The following is a 16,696-nucleotide window of genomic DNA, read 5'->3' as shown; positions in this document are numbered from 1 at the left end:
GAACAGCAAAATCAATGCCTCTCTCTCTATCTCTCTCTCAAATCAATCAATAAAATTTTTTAAAATAATTACAAAAATACTTTGAATATATTTGCAATGAAAATCTGTAAAGCAAGAGTAACAATTTACAATTCAAGATAAAACCAATACATCACTTTTCTCATTTTAATCATATTCTAGTGCAGGGGTCCCCAAAATTTTTACACAAGGGGCCAGTTCACTGTCCCTCAGACCGTTGGAGGGCCGAACTATAAAAAAAACTATGAACAAATCCCTATGTACACTGCACATATCTTATTTTAAAGTAAAAAAACAAAATGGGAACAAATACAATATTTAAAATAAAGAACAAGTAAATTTAAATCAACAAACTGACCAGTATTTCAATGGGAACTATGCTCCTCTCACTGACCACCAATGAAAGAGGTGCCCCCTTCCAGAAGTGCAGCGGGGGCCGGATAAATGGCCCACGGGCCGTAGTTTGGGGACCCCTGTTCTAGTGTTTAGGTATTTGGAGGAAATGAATTTACAGTGAAGTGAGAGAAACCATGGTTCAAATGATATGATGTAAACTGTTCTAGATAACTTAAAATTTTAAGACCCTAAATATACATCACATTTATTATTTTCTGATATTCAAGACAAGTATTTGGTTGGGTATTTTCACCATAAAGGAAACCAGTGCCCTTCGTTTATACGAGGCAGAAATTGTTGGACAAAGAAGAAATGTTGACATTGTTCTCCATGGGTTCTCCAAGGTATAGCATGAAACTTTGTGCAACAGCTGAGCTTGTCTTTGGCAATTTTAATGAACAGCAACTGCTATTGACCCAGATAAAATAGATGACTCCTAGCCCACAAGTATCACTCTGTTAGGATCAATCACATCTTTTTAAAAAGAGACCTATCAGAGCAGCAGAAGGGAAGGACCTAAAAAACACAGACACAGAATCTTTGTTTCTATTTTGAATCCTATCCAAATACATATCAAAGGAGACGGAATTTGGCAATGCAACAGTCAGCTGGCCCATGGCTAGGGTAAGAAACAATTCTAGATTTCAGGGACTGCAGTGCCCTTTCGGTTTAAAAACCATGTTTAAGTATAAATTCATTTGTCTTACTATATATACCTCACACACACATAGCATCTACATACCATATATGTGTCCAAAGGGCCTCAGTGTGTTGTCTGGGCCCTTACATATATTCAATCAACGATGATTAAAATCAGCACATGACTATATTGGCATGTAGAAATTTGTGGGTTTTCTTTTAATTAACTCTGCACTTCCATTTCTTATTTGAGGTTAAATAAAGGATATAAAACTTGAATAGTACTGAATGCTTGAACACTACTTACTTGAAAACTCTAGAAAGATACAGCTCTTTTTTTTTAATTTATTTAGTCAAAACACAAGTGGAGGGATACTTCCTTTCGGATGGAGACAATTCAAGGTTAAGGTTGAAAATGGTGGCTGATTCTGGTGCAGCTTGTGAGCTGGTTCAGAGCTGACCTGGTACCTTTTGGTGAATAGATGGCTAAAGAGCCTCCAGTGCTCAATAGATTAAGATTAAGAGGCGTTCACCACTTAGTTAACTAATAAAAGCCTGTTGTCAATAACAGGGATTGTCAATGAGTGAGATCAGATTCTGATTTGATGGGCAGCTGGCCAATCAATGAAGAGACACACATGCCCAGTTGGAAATGGAGAAAAAAAATTCAATGGGTTCCAGCATAGTTTACTAACTTACTACTATACTCTACAACTCTTGTATTTACAGACAAGAATACCATGTCATTTAGAAAAGTACCATTTGATTGTGCACCATACTGACTGCTACAGTATAGTTTTCTCTATTCTTTAATGTCTTCTCTCAAAAGAAATATGTTCCTTAAAAAAATAACAACTAATTGGTAATGGTATATTTTGACCAACACCAAATGGAGAAGGGGAAATAAAAACCAGATCTATGACGATACTGCCTCTTTCATCAGTAGCCTACGCACTCAAATTTTATGCTTCATGCTAAATTTTATGCTCATCCAATTTTTATTTTTATATTCCAATATGATATTCTGTGCTCAACAATAACAAATATCCTTGTAGACTTTATTTATATGGAAGATTCTGATTTCTTTGTTTACCTCTGTGAAACCAAGGACACTTTTATAATTTTTTTCTGTGAGGTTGTTACATGCAGAGCAATCTGTTGTTAAGTAGGGATAAATGACTTTAAAACAGGGGTCCCCAAACTACGGCCTGCAGGCCGCATGCGGCTCCCTGAGGCCATTTATCCGGCCCCGCCGCACTTCTGGAAAAAGCACCTCTTTCATTGGTGGTCATTGAGAGGAGCATATTGACCATCTCATTAGCCAAAAGCAAACCCATAGTTCCCATTGAAATACTGGTCAGTTTGTTGATTTAAATTTACTTGTTATTTATTTTAAATATTGTATTTGTTCCCGTTTTGTTTTTTTTTACTTTAAAATAAGATATGTGCAGTGTGCACAGGGATTTGTTCATAGTGTTTTTTATAGTCCGGCCCTCCAACGATCTGAGGGACAGTGAACTGGCTCCCTGTGTAAAAAGTTTGGGGGCCCCTGCTTTAAAAGAAACGGGTCCCAGATTGGTTTTCTGTGAACCGAGTATCTTCTTGTTTAAACAAACTTCTTTAAAAAGAAAGGAGCAAGGAAGGAGATTCACTGGACAAAATGACCAGTACACGCTCTAGTCCATCTAACTGGCTGTGCCACCGATATTCGCACACCAGGATTCTCTTTTTCTTGAATCATAATTTCTCCATCAAATGAAAACAGTTTCTACTCTCGTATTATCAACTTCTTAGATGTTTATGAAATATTTAGAAATCATCAAAACTAGTATTATATTATTGAATCTATTGGTTTAGTAGTTGTGTGTCTGAGAAATGAACTCAATATTTAGTTGAAACAAACTGAATGATGAAAATTAACACTAACACCTAACTGTAAGCTTAACCATTCAAGGTATTTCAAACACTTGATTTTATTTTACCATCACAACAACTCTGTGAAGTGTACTGCTGAGGCTGAAAGGGATTTAAAATTTTATTGACAAGAATTGTCATAAAAGCCTTGGATTGTCCAAGGATTGTCATAACTGACAAGGATTGAAATTCAAATTGGTTCCCAAGATATTCTAGCAACAAAACTCTCCTGTCAATTGAAATCTTATGTCAAACTTCAATATATAAAGCATCGCTTCATGTGTGTGTAACAGGCTTATCTCCAATTTGTTCAATTGCAAGTGAGTTGTTCTTTATCTTTTTAAAGACTTAAAAATATATTTATAGTGAAATTTGAATCAATAATGAAGAAACTTAAGAGAAGCCAGGGTTACAAGGATCATAGTTTAAAAAGTACTGCACTATAATCTCTGCCCTGGCTCCTTCATGTGGGGTCATCAATATCAATGCGTTTATAAACTTCACAATTATGTTCTTCCCTGAGTCCTATAGCATTAAGTCTACTCACAATACTCACCACAGTCACAGAGCACCACCAACAGTAGATTTGAAAAGTCTTTCAACATTCGTTTCATTCTGATCAGCAAAATCCCAGGTCTTTGGTCTCCTCATGTCCTTTCTCACATCTAAACTGTGAATTTTTTCTTTCAAAAACACCTGAAATTAGAACCTCAGAAAAGTGATGTGATTCTTAAGAGTAATCATGAAATGATAAAATCCATTCTGAGAGGTCAAACTTCCTAGGTGATATTCAACACAGAAATGACACGAATTTTAATTTTCACTGGGGAAATGATCTGTTATTACAGACTTCCCTTTTGTTCCACCGTTAAGAACACGCAGTATGCCCAACACCAAGATTATCTTTGCAAAACATCTTTGTAGCACATCCTGAAGTGGAGAATTTGTTATTTGCTTAACATCATCACAGCTAATAGCCAGTCTTGATAATACGTCTTCATATACTTATCTGCCTGGCATTTTACCCTGATTTACTAAATTCTAGTAAATTTACTAAATTGTTGTCAAACTTTTATTTTGCATTGTGCTGCGAAGACAGTCTGCCTTGCTTCCACAAATGGATGTACTATCTTCCTGCACAGGCAGTGTGTTCTCTGAATTGCTTAATTTCTTAATGCTTAGGAAATAAACCAAAACTATCAAACCTCTTAAAAAGATACCTAGAGTACTGCAATTAACTGTGAACTCCACATGGCCCTGACTTCCCTGGCATGGGGCACTCTAGAGAGAAAACAAAGAAATAACAATTATCATCATTTGTCTGTCTTCTAATACTTGTTGCTGCTGGTGTGCATCAGGAGATGATGACCTCATACAGCATTCTTTCCAGACCACCTAGGAGGGCAGGAGAGACTGAGTTGGTCTGTACTTCAGAATGATTTGTGGGAGGAGGCACTCACTTTGAAATAAACAACTGTTAGACTAATAAGATTCAGGGCATTTAAGTGCCCGTTTTCTTCAAACTAGAGTCTAGTAGGCAGTGGACTACTAAACATAACCAAATATACAACCTTGTAGTGTATACACCCCAAATATCCAATTAATAATTTTAATAAATACATTTTATTCCAAATATGAGAATGCTATGTCTATTCAAAGAAGACAAAAATAATGGAATTAAAAGGACTGATTGGAATAATAAAAAATTCAATGGAAAGAAAACTGATATGCCACTATGAGCGTTCTTTTGGTAGGAGTCATTAAACAAAGGAAATACTGTACTTCCTGAAAGGGAACAGAGATTTATTATGCAGATGATTAGGACTCCCTTCCCCAACAAAATAGAAAATTCAACTTTGCTGGAATTAGCTACAGATTTGACCTAAATCCTTTTTTTTGAACATGGACTGGGAAACTTGGCCGAAGACAGTAGGTGAACATCATGTATCTTGCCAGCAAGCACGGGGCTTCGGGAAATGACGCTTCCTTTAGGTCAGCAATACTCAGTCACCAAGGCAAGGAGACACACGCCATCCCTAGCTCCCCAAGTAGAACTGGCTTTTCCCAAATTGTTTGCTTCCCCACGATAACTATATTTTAAAGAAGTGCCTAATTACAAGTGATTTTGCGATTATGATAGATTTTTCCTCAAGAAAATGACCAGTTAAAACCTAGTGTAATAATCTATATTTAGAACTGCATAGAAATGAAATGATAAAATAAATCAGCCCACCTGAAATCATAATATGGATGTTTTAAATATTCTCAAGCTTTTGAATATAAATGCTGATTTTTACTAGTTCAACCACTAATTTGAAGACTTTAACAGAGCTTCCCAAAACAGAATGAATTGCTGGGTAGAAAGCACTACATTAAAAAAAAGAAGATAGCATTTGTTTTGTTTTGTTTTGTTTTTTGTAATCTTGCTTGCTTAATTTATCCCTACGTGTTACTCCTAATACAATTCCTGCTACTTAAGTGTTTGACTTGAGAATCATTTCTGAGAAAATAAGAACTCAGGTATATTTTATATACATTTAAAAATATTTCTATATAGCGTTTACAGACAAATTCTAACTGTATCAACTACAGGGTAGGCAGAGGTTGTAAATATTCTCAGTGGTTCAGATCCATGATTTTGGTGCAACTAGCTAAGATAAATCCCTACAGTGTCTTGATAGCTGCAGAAAAACACAATGCATTACACTGAAGGCCATGGAACCAATGCCTTACTAAAGAATAAAAGTGAAAAGAAAAAGAAGCAAAGTGATTTTGTCCCTTCTGACAAACCTGCACCATGTTGGTACACATCTAATAATATTTATTAGGAGGCAATCTCCAGTTCCAAAGCAGCTGCTGTAAACTGTATTTACACAGGGTGGAACAAAAGTAGGTTTAGAGTTGTGAGTACGTGAAACAGTTTATTCTTGTATTATTTTCCGTACAATCAACTGTAAACCTACTTTTGCCCCCACTCTGTGTATGCAGTCCGGTGGATTCTTCCCTGGTCCCACTGGATGGCTGTAGCTTCCCTGGGAAACTGGGCACTCCCGACATCCACTCAGCTTTCCAAAGGCCTGCAGTCAAGGTCATGTTCTGAACTCTAGTGCTACCAGAGTCGTCAAAATGCTTATAGCTCATAGCTCATACTCTTTATATCCCAGAAAATAATTCTTGGGGTGGGGAGAGGGAGCAAACTTGTTCTGAAACGCTTAGTATACTAAGATGCTATCTTCAAGGGTCCCAACTATTCGGACTTACCAGCCACACCTGCAAGCAGGGACAGAGGTTCAGGTTAAATTCGGGACTTGGAGATACCGGGATGCACACATTTAGAGCGTGCCTCCTGCGGGTGGAGGAGGCTGAGCACCAGGTAGTGAGGGAAGGCGACTGAGTGCGTCGAGGAACTGGCACGTCTCCCTGTGCTTTCAGGCTGCGGAGAGGGTGGGGCGACAAGGTCAGGGAAGCCCCCGCAGCACAGGAGCGCCGCCGCGTCGCGTAAGGCTCTTCTTACCTATCGGGACTGGCGGCAGCAGCGGCCCGAGCCGGGCGAGCGCGGTGCTGAGAAGAGCGACCGGCGAGAAGCCGCGGCGCCCGCGAGCCAGCGCGCCTGGCAACCCACGTCTGGGACTGCGCGCCTGGCCGGCTGCGCTCGCCACCGCGGCCCCACCCGACCCACCCCTGCGGCGCGGGGCGGTGGCACTGGGGGGGGGGGCTGCGCTCGCCGGCGAGGCCCGCCCCCGTGCCCGGGGAAGAGCATCCTTTGCATCCTTTCCTGCCCGCGCCCTCTGGCCCGCCGTCCAGCTCGGGACAGGAAAGGCGCAGGAAACGCGCGCAGCCCCGCCACTCCCCGCAGGCGGGACCAGGTTTTAGGGACGAGCCAGCAGTCTCCAGTCAATCACTTCTTTCCCTGTCATTTTCTTTGAATCTGGGGGAACACAAAGTAAGCCAATGAAGTGACATAACTGGTGGGTTGTAAACGTGGTTTCCCAGAATACTTGGTTTCCCAAATGTCATGGAAGAGTTAGTTTCAAAAGAAAACAGTTCAGGTAAAGTGTATGTTCCTTTTTCTTTCTAAGGAGCAGGGACTGGTTATTTAATTAATTTTAAAGTAACATTTTAAAAACTCTAATCTGCAGGTTAAGTTCATTTTAAAAGAATATGAGAGATTAGAGTTCCCCTTGCTTGACAGTTGATTTTAGTACACCACAATGTTCAACACTGTTTATCATTTGCTTTGCTTTTACATACAATATATCATTTAGCAAACAAAACAAATATGGTAATAGAAACCACAGCACATGGTGGGCTCGAGGGGACAGGGGGTTGGAAAAAGGCAACAGGGAACTTTTTGGGATGACAGGTAAATTCTATTGGTTGGAGTTTGTTACACAGATTATGCATTTGTCAAAACTTACTCAATTTCAGATCTGTGCATTTCACTGTAAATTTTACCTCAATTTTTAAAACTTCTAAAACATTTTTGCAGATCCTTGAATCTATCATTTAGTCTTTTAAAAGGTAGCAGTTATTCAAGTGTCAGAGGTTGTCCGAGGTACCAAATTTGCTAAGTAATTGTTTTCTCAAATACGTAATTCTAGCAGTACTAATTAAATCTATCCAACTTTTCACAAAAGGTTTTAAGATCATCGTTCAATTTCACTGCCAGTAGAATTACCCAGTCCAGTATCCATTCATCAACTCGAGCTGGACTTCCTTTTCAACTACATTTTCAATTTTGAAAGCAAAAGCTCAATGGAAAGACTGGGCTTTGGAGTTGGATTGAAGCCGAGATCAATTCCAGCCCTGTCTCTGTAACCTTGGGCAAATGACTGAATCCCTCCTTCCCTCTACTGTAAAAGGCATATAATATTAGTTCTGTTAAAGTTTATTGGTGACTGAGTGAAACACATAGAAAGTACCTTGCTCTGTGTTAATCTTTTAGATGCACACACTCCCTTAGAGACCCACTCTTGAGGGTGGAATGACCTAAAGCCAGAGATACAAATGGCTGAATCACTATGCTTGGTCCTTTTTGACTTGGAAGTCTTGCCAAACTATATTACTATCTTTATTGGACAGTTACAATAGTTTAAGCTTGTCTAGAAGAAGGCAACATAGACTTGAAGGGGAAAACGAGCTCTTGAATAAAGCTGTGGTGGTTTCTGATGGTGGATGCAGTCTCCCCTCCCATGGTCACGTCTGTCTCCCAAAGCGTCAAAGCAGCTGTGGAAGCTCTTCATCCAAGGTTTGAGCTTTGCGAGAACCAGCGAGTCTGAGGAGCCGTGTTGAGCCATGGGGAACGTGCACAGACTGTGTGGTGATGAGAGTCCAAACACCAAGCACTTCAGAGGCTGAGTTTGTCACGCAGTGGACGCAGCTGTGAGTGCAAGGCCACACACAGCGGATGGAAGAGATATGGAACCAGAGGGCTGTCTCAAGAGATTTTCAAAGACGTGGTACCCCCTTAACTGTGAAGATTTTTGTCTGTGGTATTAAAGACACTGAAGAACTTCACCTAAGAGGTTATTTTGAAAAATATGGGAAAGTGATTAAAACCATAACTGACCAAAGCAGCGGCAAAAAGAGAGGTTTTGCTTTTGTCACTTTTGATGACTATGACTCTGCAGACAAGATCGTCATTCAGACACACCACACTGTGAAAGGCCACAACAGCGAAGGAGAGCCTTCTCTAGTAGAAAGAGATGGCTAGTGCTTCACCCTGCCAAAGAAGTGGAAGTGGTTCTGGAAACTGCAGAGGTGGTCACAGAGGTAGTTTTGGTGGTAATGACTTTAGTCATGGAGGAAACTTCAGTGGTCAAATGGCTTTGGTGGCCGCCATGGTAGTGGCTTTGGTGGCAATGGGGTGGCTATTGTGGATTTGGTAATGATAGAAGCAGTTTTGGAGGTGGCAGAAGCTACAATGATTTTGGCAGTTACAACAATCAATCTTTTGACCCACGTAAGGAGGAAACTTTGGAGGCAGAAGCTCTGGCCTTATGGTGCTGGAGGACAATACTTTGCCAAACTATGAAACCAAGGTGGCGTGATGGTTCTAGCAGCAGCAGGAGTTAAGGCAGTGGCAGGTTTTAATTACTGCCAGGAAACTAAGCTTAGTGGGAGAGGTAAGCCAAGGAGGGAGAAGTGACAGGGAAGCTATAGGTCACAACAGATTTGTGACTCAGCCAAGCACAGTGGTGACAGGGCCTAGCTGCTACAGATACAAGTTGTAGACAATACTCATGTGAATGGTAAAAAAAAACCTTAAGGACTATATTTGTGACTAATTGTATAACAGGTTATTTTAGTTTCTGTTCTGTGGAAAGTATAAAGCATTCCAACAGAGGGTTTTAATGTATTTTTTTTTGCACCCATTCTGTTGAATGCTAAATATAATAGTCTGATCATGACACTGAATAAATTAAACAAGAGTAATGAGAACAGTGGTATGGTCTTGTCAGTATTGAACTAAAACAAAATATCAAGATACCTTCAATTCTCTTTCTGAGTCAGCAACTGTTTTAGTGATCTTGTGGAAAATGTGTAAAATTTATACACAGTCTCAATAACATCCATTTATACAAATAGGTCTTGTACTGCCCTAGATAATACTGAGAGAAAAGCTTTAACTGATTCATGATTATCGGGACACGAGAAAGAACACAAATAACTCAACTTTCAGTGTAATAACAAGTTCTTACACGTGTGTTGACCTGACTTTTCTGGAGAGCTCCCACATCATGGATATAGCCTATGTTATAAAATTTGAATAAGACTGAGTGTGTCTCAGATAGGCTAGGCCCTGACAAGTCTGGTTAAGCTGTCTCTTGGGAAGTGGGTGAAGGACACAGATTTCAGTTTTCAAGTCAACTCATAGCACATTATAATCTAAAATCACTCAATTTACTTAATACTTTAACTAGGACACTATCATGTACAATTACTGAATCAGGCCAGTGGGAATTCAAAAGAAGTTGTATATGACAGTCCTTGAACTTAAAGAAACTCAATTTCTCTATTTTATTATGCCATTAAGACAAGAATTCTAGAGTACAAAATATAGTCAAATATATTGGGCCAACAAGAAATCTACTGGAGTTTAGAAATAGAGTTGTACACAGGGAACAAATTGTTCTAGAGCAAGTGGGATGGATTAGTGGGGATGGGGTTGGGGCAGTGAGTGGGAAGAAGTAACAAAGGGGGTTTGGACAGACAAGGGAAATGTGCCCCAGAAATAGGAAGGGGCACACCCCCTGCCATTCCCTTCAGCCAGTACCTTCATTCTCGAGAGCCTTAAATGCCAAGCTCATCTCCTCCCCCAGGTTCCTCCATCAGAACTAAGGCTCCTCCTCTGTTTTCCACAGCACGGTACCTGTGCCCCTTCCATGGCATGCCCTTCATTCCACTCTCAATTATGGTTGCTCACAAGCCCACTTCTCCAAGTAGGCTACTCTCTTAAGGTGGAAGCTATATCTTACTCACTACTGTATCCCCACCCCCAGCCACCAGTGGCCCACAGAGTTTCTTATATTACATTGGTATGTAATAAAAAATGTTTTTTAATTGAACTGGATGAGATAAAGTAGGATAAAGTGAAGCAAAATTATAATAGGTAAATACATCAGAGTTCATTCATTTAATAAATATTTATTGAGTGCTTACTGTATGCCAGACTCTGTTCTAGGCTCTGAGGATATAGCCATGAACAAACCAGATAAAAATCTCTGCTTTTGTGGAGCTTATACTCTTGATCTATGATAAGGGATGGAATTAGCAATAAATTTACATAAATACAACCATACCTATCAGCAAAAAAAGAGACATTTAAATAGTTAACTATTGGTTCTATAAAAGTCTACTATTCATATGTAGTTTTTATTATATATTGTACTCACTATATTCATAAAATAGCCATGTATCACCACAGGGATTCTAGTGTAAAATTGTATGTAGAACTTTATTGGCAATTTAAGAGATTTTCAAGGATCATTTTGAGCCTGTTCAATTTCATACTTAAGCACAGTCTTTAAAAATCTAACTACCTTGTAAGTTGTGATTCTACTACACCAAAACAAAAATTCTGAGATTGTTGGACAAAGGAGAACCATTCTAAGTAGTTGAGCATGAAAATAATGACATGATGAATCCACATCTGGTCATATTGACCAGGAACATGACATAGGACATTCACATAAACACACATGGTCAATCAACAGTAGATTTCACATCAAGAATTAAAAAAATAAAAGTCGCCCTGGCCGGTTGGCTCAGTGGTAGAGCATTGGCCTGGCGTGCAGAAGTCCTGGGTTCAATTCCCGGCCAGGGCACACAGGAGAAGCGCCCATCTGCTTCTCCACCCCTCACCCCCCTCCTTCCTCTCTGTCTCTCTCTTCCCCTCCCGCAGCCAAGGCTCCATTGGAGCAAAGATGGCCCGGGCGCTGGGGATGGCTCCTTGGCCTCTGCCTCAGGCTCTAGAGTGGCTCTGGTCACAACAGAGCAACGCCCCTGATGGGCAGAGCATCGCCTCCTGGTGGGCAGAGCGTCGCCCCCTGGTGGGCTTGCTGGGTGGATCCCGGTCGGGCGCATGCAGGAGTCTGTCTGACTGTCTCCCCGTTTCCAGCTTCAGAAAAAAATAAAATAAAATAAATAAATAAAAGTCTCTGTGCCATTTGCTTTTCTTGTAAAACAATTAAAATAGTAAGAGCAGAAAATGATAAATATTTATAATCATCTCTTGATTATAAATCTAAAAGAACAAATTGTAACATACTGGCTTACTCTGACTAAAGGTTTATCATTTTCATATATTTTTCCAAAAGTATTTAAAAAGACCAAGTTGAAAAAAATCACTTTTTAATTTTGCAATAATTTCACTCTATATGCATTAATACTAATCATTTAATCCTGAAAACAATCTTCACTTGTACAATGTAAGAAAATTTGACAGTATTTGACTAGAAATATTCCATTACCATAAAGCTACAGATTATTGCTCATAAGAGCGAAGTTAGGAAAACAAAAATAATTATTCCAATGATGAGCACCAAGACAGAACTTTTTTGCATTTAGGGCCTGACTGGTTATATTTAAACATAACCTCTACCAACAGAGGACAAAATAACACCAAATTATTTGGGGGAAAAAAGGATTAAAAAAGGGATAAAAATATACATACTGAGGTCTGGAAAGAGTAAAGAATGCCCACTTTAAAAATAAAACAATGAAAGCGATCATGTTTGTTTTTTAATTAACTCTTTTGCAAAATATATTTATTCATATGTCACTTTACTGCCTCTTTAGTTCACTTTATACAACTCAGATTGCTCCACTTTTGTATGTTGCCACAATAACGTAAATAAATGTGAATTACGGGAGTCTGCTGTAATGAAGCTGCACCATTAGAGCCGGATCCCAGAGCTCAAGCAATCTTAGCTGTGCAGCCCAGCGACACGAGTGACACACAAACAAGCTTACACATGGCCTGAAAGACTTGGGCAGCCAGACACGGAATTTTCCCCCAAACAAACCTGAGGCTGAGCGATGAAGGAATTAGGGGATCTGTCCTCACAACCCAGAATCAGTGAGAAGTTTGGAAAATGAAGACTAAGGTAGGAGGCCGCAGCCACAATGCCAAGACACCGCAGGATGCGCAGCAGAGATAGCCGTTTTTCAGGGAGGGGTCGGAGACGGTCTGACTGCACTTGCAGGGGCTCCCTGGGTCTGCAGCTAAGGACCCCTGCAGCTTTCCCAAAGGCACCTCTGGCAGTGGCACTCCTGTCACTCAGTGAGAACATCCTGGGGCCCAGACCTGGGGATCGCCTCCTCCTGGTTTCAATGGTTCCCTCAACACAGGTACTATGTCTTCTGGAGGTTTGGCCAAAAACCATCACTATCTCCCACTTCTGCCTCAGTCGCAGAGAGAGGGTCTCCTCTGTGCCTGTGGGGTCCCTGAGTTTGAGGTGATTCCACCAGTGTAGGCTGTGTGGCAGGAACATATGAAGTTAAGGAGTTCATTCTAACACTCAAGCAATCTAAATTCAGTATTAGCCAGTTTTTGTTATTGTGGTAATACTTTTAAGCAGTAAAGTTTCTCCACACAACTTACCATGTGTGGGGTAAAGAAAAAATACTGCTAGAATATGATAGCAAGATTTTTTTTTAAGTTCAATGTTGACGTTCCTTGAGGGAAGGAAAAGAAGACATATCTCTTTTCCACCTCTGTGTTCCTGTTCTTGGTTTTGCAGTCAGAGCACAGAGGTTCCTAAACTAGTTATAGGTTCTCCCAGACTGTCCACCCACACACAATCCCAGGGAATTCCTGAGCCATCTCCTTCCCAAATTTGTAATCGTATCTCTGGGCATGTCTATGCAGCTCTTTAGTTCAGTTTCAAAACCTCAGAATTTTTTAAACAAAATGACATACTTACATGCTTTAAATGCCAGGCATGAACTCATCATTAAAAAAAATAAAATAAAATAACTAGTCAGATAATATGTATGTAGGACAAATAAAATTCTCTCCTTTGTGAAGGTGCTTTATTTGGTGTGTTGAAGACATACTTATGACGACTTCTGAAGAAAGCCCATAGAGAGCCTCCTATGGCATTCTGAGGGTCGATAGTTTGTTCTGATGCTGTCAGGTTCTTAAACTACACTTCGTGTAGGGCTTTGCTTCACAAAAAAAACCCAAAATGGGCACATTAGACAGAGAAAAAAATTGCACTGATTTATAATTCAGTGAATTTCAGTCACACCAAAATAATGACCTAACATGCAACTTCTCTTTCTTCCCCAGTAAACTAAATTCCTTTCTTTAACAAATGTTAGAGTTAGATGATCAAGTTAAAAGCCATCACATTTCAAGTTAAATATAGGGGTTTCATACAACTGTAGCATGATTTCTAATTCACAATGGCATTCATTTTTCCATATTTTTTCCTATATTTATCCTAAACCAACTTCCTAGACCATATTATTTAGGGAGAAATTAAAAGGGTTTATAGTATATTGCCAAGTTCCAGTGAATTCTCAGTTTATCTTAGTTCAATATCATACAACCTCTACATGGTGCAAGTATATGGATAAGAAGTATTTCAAATAAAAAAACCCTTAGTTCTGTGTCATAAATAAATTTGGGTAAAATCGCAAGCCTTCCACTGAGTCGTCTCGGCAAAGGTGGCCCATCTTCTCTGCAAGAAGCAACCTAGGAATCAAGGGGGAAACCATAATCATTTGTCCATTCACAAAACAGTTGTAATGAAGAGCAAGGACCTTACTTACCTTTCTTTAGCCAGGAGGACAGACATTCCCACAAGCTTGGCAAACTCTTCTGATGTTAGGGATCCCTTTTCTGAAACCTAACGACAACACACAGCAGAAAAAAATGTCATAATTTTGACCACTTAGGTCAGGCTTGGCCAAGAGTTTTTGCCCCAGGGCAAGATTAGAAAGAAATTTTTTTTCACGGGCCAGACAAAATATTAAAATTAAAAAATGTTAAATATAAAAATGATTTGTCTAAGTAAACAAAATTTTATTATGTAACTTGCTTATGAATAAATGGAAGTAATTTAGTACAACAAATTAACAAAAAAACTAATGTGACCTGTTGAGGCGCTTTGCATCGCCTATTACATTTTTAACATCTGGCTCTATACTTGTAGAGCTATTCTTAACACAGCCTCCAAATGTAAATCGTTCAATCTTGATCTTCTTGTACTTTTATTTAGATTCATTAAAGAAAAAGTTTGTTCACAAATATAAGTTGAGCTGAAGATTACTAAATATTCCTTGGCAAGTTTTTGTAAATTTCCATATTTCCCATTATTCAATTGCTTATAAAAATTGAACAGACGAGTACAAAAGTTGTAAATCTTTATACTGGAATTTTTTTAAAAAAATAAAGAAGTATTGCAAATCCATTCAACCAATTATTAGAAGTAATCCCTAGATTAGTCACACATAAAATTCTTTTCCGCGTATCACTATCTTCTTAAATATCTCGATTTCCAATAATCAAAGACGCTTCTGCTTCTGAGTAGCTGAGATTTTAACTTTCATTGTTGTACAATGATTAGATATCATAGTTTATGTATAACGATTTAAAAGTACCACTTATTTCATTTCCACAGTGCGTCGTTCAGAGAATATTAAAAATTTAATCGCGGGCCACATAAACTCATTACGCAAGACAGATCCAGCCCGCAGTCTGTATGTTGGCCATGCCTGACCTAGGTACTAACATAGAGAAAATGTCTACCAGTTATACTCAGGAAGTAATTTACTGAATCTTCTACTATAATCCAAAGAATATTCACTACAGAACTAAGTCTTCTTCACTAATGTTTAATTCTACAGAAGCTGAAGGACCCAGGCCAAATAGAGGCTAAAATATCATTAACTCTCTATAATTTAACAAAGGCACTCTACTGAAGTCTAAAAAAAACTGTGATATTCTGAAAAGGAACATGTGACAAATTCTAACTGAATTAATATTACATGATCCAGTGAAGGTTTAGTTTACAATATTGTATGTGATTGAAATATCTATAGTCAAGGGTTTTTTTCATCTAGTTTAAAATAAAAAGTACAAAAATGTGAGTTATTTATATTGTACAGGCTCACCATAGAGGCTATAAAGGCAGTAAAATTTCAAGTAGCCTAATGAGCAATTTGACCATAAAATCCAGCTTTTCATATTTTTTGAAACAATTATTTCATAAAACAACTTGTGATATTGTGTAATGCTACTTATGTAGGTGTGAATGAAAGTAAAAGTTCTATCATAGGTAACTTCTGATTAACAAAACTAAAAACCTGTTCTCAAAACTGAGCTGCACACAAAAAGAGAGCACCCTCAATAATTCTAATTCTCCTTTCCTATGTTCTGAGTGTAAATTTCAAAAAGCTTTCAAAAGATAACTTTGATTAATATTTATTCATTGTTAATAATAAACCACTTTTTTTTTTTTTACTTTCTCTCTCTTTTTTTTTTTTTTTTTTTGTATTTTTCCAAAGCTGGAAACGGGGAGGCAGTCAGACAGACTCCCGCATGCACCCAACCGGGATCCACCCGGCACGCCCACCAGGGGGCGACGCTCTGCCCATCCGGGGCATCTCTCTGCTGGGACCAGAGCCATTCTAGCGCCTGGGCCATCTTTGCTCCAATGGAGCCTTGGCTGCGGGAGGGGGAGAGAGAGGCAGAGAGGAAGGAGAGGGGGAGGGGTGGAGAAGCAGATGGGTGCTTCTCCTGTGTGCCCTGGCTGGGAATCGAACCCCGGACTTCTGCACTCCAGGCCAATGCTCTACCACTGAGCCAACCGGCCAGGGCCAATAATAAACCACTTTTAACATCACTTTTTAGTAAAGTTACCGTAAATTCAAAAGGAAACCCTATTTCTCAAGTCGCCTGGCCTCTAGGCCCTCACAGCCCTTATGACTGGAGGAAACCAGGTTCACGCACCGTCTCCAAGGCTGAGGCCACCATTTCCTCTTCCCTGTGGGACTGGAGCTCGATCACCATGACGCCACTGTCAAAAATGCGAAGCCTGAAAGCAGACAGGAGAACAAAGCTGTGTACACCTAGGATCTTCAACCACTACAGAGGCACAAATACTTTTTACTTCCTTTTATGCCCAGGTATAAGGGCAATTTTTTTTATTTTTTATTTTATTTTTTTATTTTTCTGAAGCTGGAAATGGGGAGAGACAGTCAGACAGACTCCCGCATG

General features: G+C 39.4%; 3 protein-coding genes across 9 annotated transcripts in view; 1 reads left to right on the top strand and 2 right to left on the bottom strand.

Annotated features, from left to right (window-relative positions):
• The window catches only part of THSD1 (thrombospondin type 1 domain containing 1), a 44,818-nt gene extending 38,169 nt beyond the window's left edge, over positions 1-6,649 (bottom strand). For 2 of the 6 annotated variants that reach the window (XM_066236159.1, XM_066236165.1), the window contains exons 1-3: positions 6,482-6,649; positions 6,229-6,400; positions 3,524-3,663 (exon numbers count right to left, since the gene is read on the bottom strand). In XM_066236159.1, coding sequence (XP_066092256.1) covers positions 3,524-3,581 — 58 coding nt within the window. In that variant the 5' untranslated portion in view covers positions 3,582-3,663; positions 6,229-6,400; positions 6,482-6,649. Of the gene's footprint in view, positions 1-3,523; positions 3,677-4,187; positions 4,244-5,930; positions 6,014-6,228; positions 6,401-6,481 lie in introns of those variants that run through there. The other 4 variants (XM_066236160.1, XM_066236162.1, XM_066236164.1 and 1 more) reach the window with 4 other exon arrangements.
• A 1,493-nt stretch (positions 6,650-8,142) lies between these two features.
• On the top strand, positions 8,143-9,060 carry HNRNPA1L2 (heterogeneous nuclear ribonucleoprotein A1 like 2). The gene is given in 10 exon segments (XM_066237531.1): positions 8,143-8,240; positions 8,242-8,294; positions 8,297-8,393; positions 8,395-8,664; positions 8,666-8,787; positions 8,790-8,831; positions 8,834-8,929; positions 8,932-8,958; positions 8,961-9,011; positions 9,014-9,060. Coding segments are annotated over 10 exon segments (903 nt in total).
• A 2,787-nt stretch (positions 9,061-11,847) lies between these two features.
• Positions 11,848-16,696, bottom strand: part of VPS36 (vacuolar protein sorting 36 homolog) — a 57,565-nt gene continuing 52,716 nt past the window's right edge. For both annotated transcript variants that reach the window (XM_066234368.1, XM_066234367.1), the window contains exons 12-14: positions 16,430-16,514; positions 14,248-14,324; positions 11,848-14,170 (exon numbers count right to left, since the gene is read on the bottom strand). In XM_066234368.1, the coding sequence (XP_066090465.1) occupies positions 14,077-14,170; positions 14,248-14,324; positions 16,430-16,514 (256 nt within the window). In that variant the 3' untranslated portion in view covers positions 11,848-14,076. The remainder of the gene's footprint in view (positions 14,171-14,247; positions 14,325-16,429; positions 16,515-16,696) is intronic.

This window comes from Saccopteryx bilineata, chromosome 6, assembly GCF_036850765.1.
Source record: "Saccopteryx bilineata isolate mSacBil1 chromosome 6, mSacBil1_pri_phased_curated, whole genome shotgun sequence".
Classification (NCBI taxonomy): domain Eukaryota; kingdom Metazoa; phylum Chordata; class Mammalia; order Chiroptera; family Emballonuridae; genus Saccopteryx; species Saccopteryx bilineata.
Note: the sequence above shows the minus strand (reverse complement) of the source record. Positions and strands in the feature narration are given on the sequence as shown.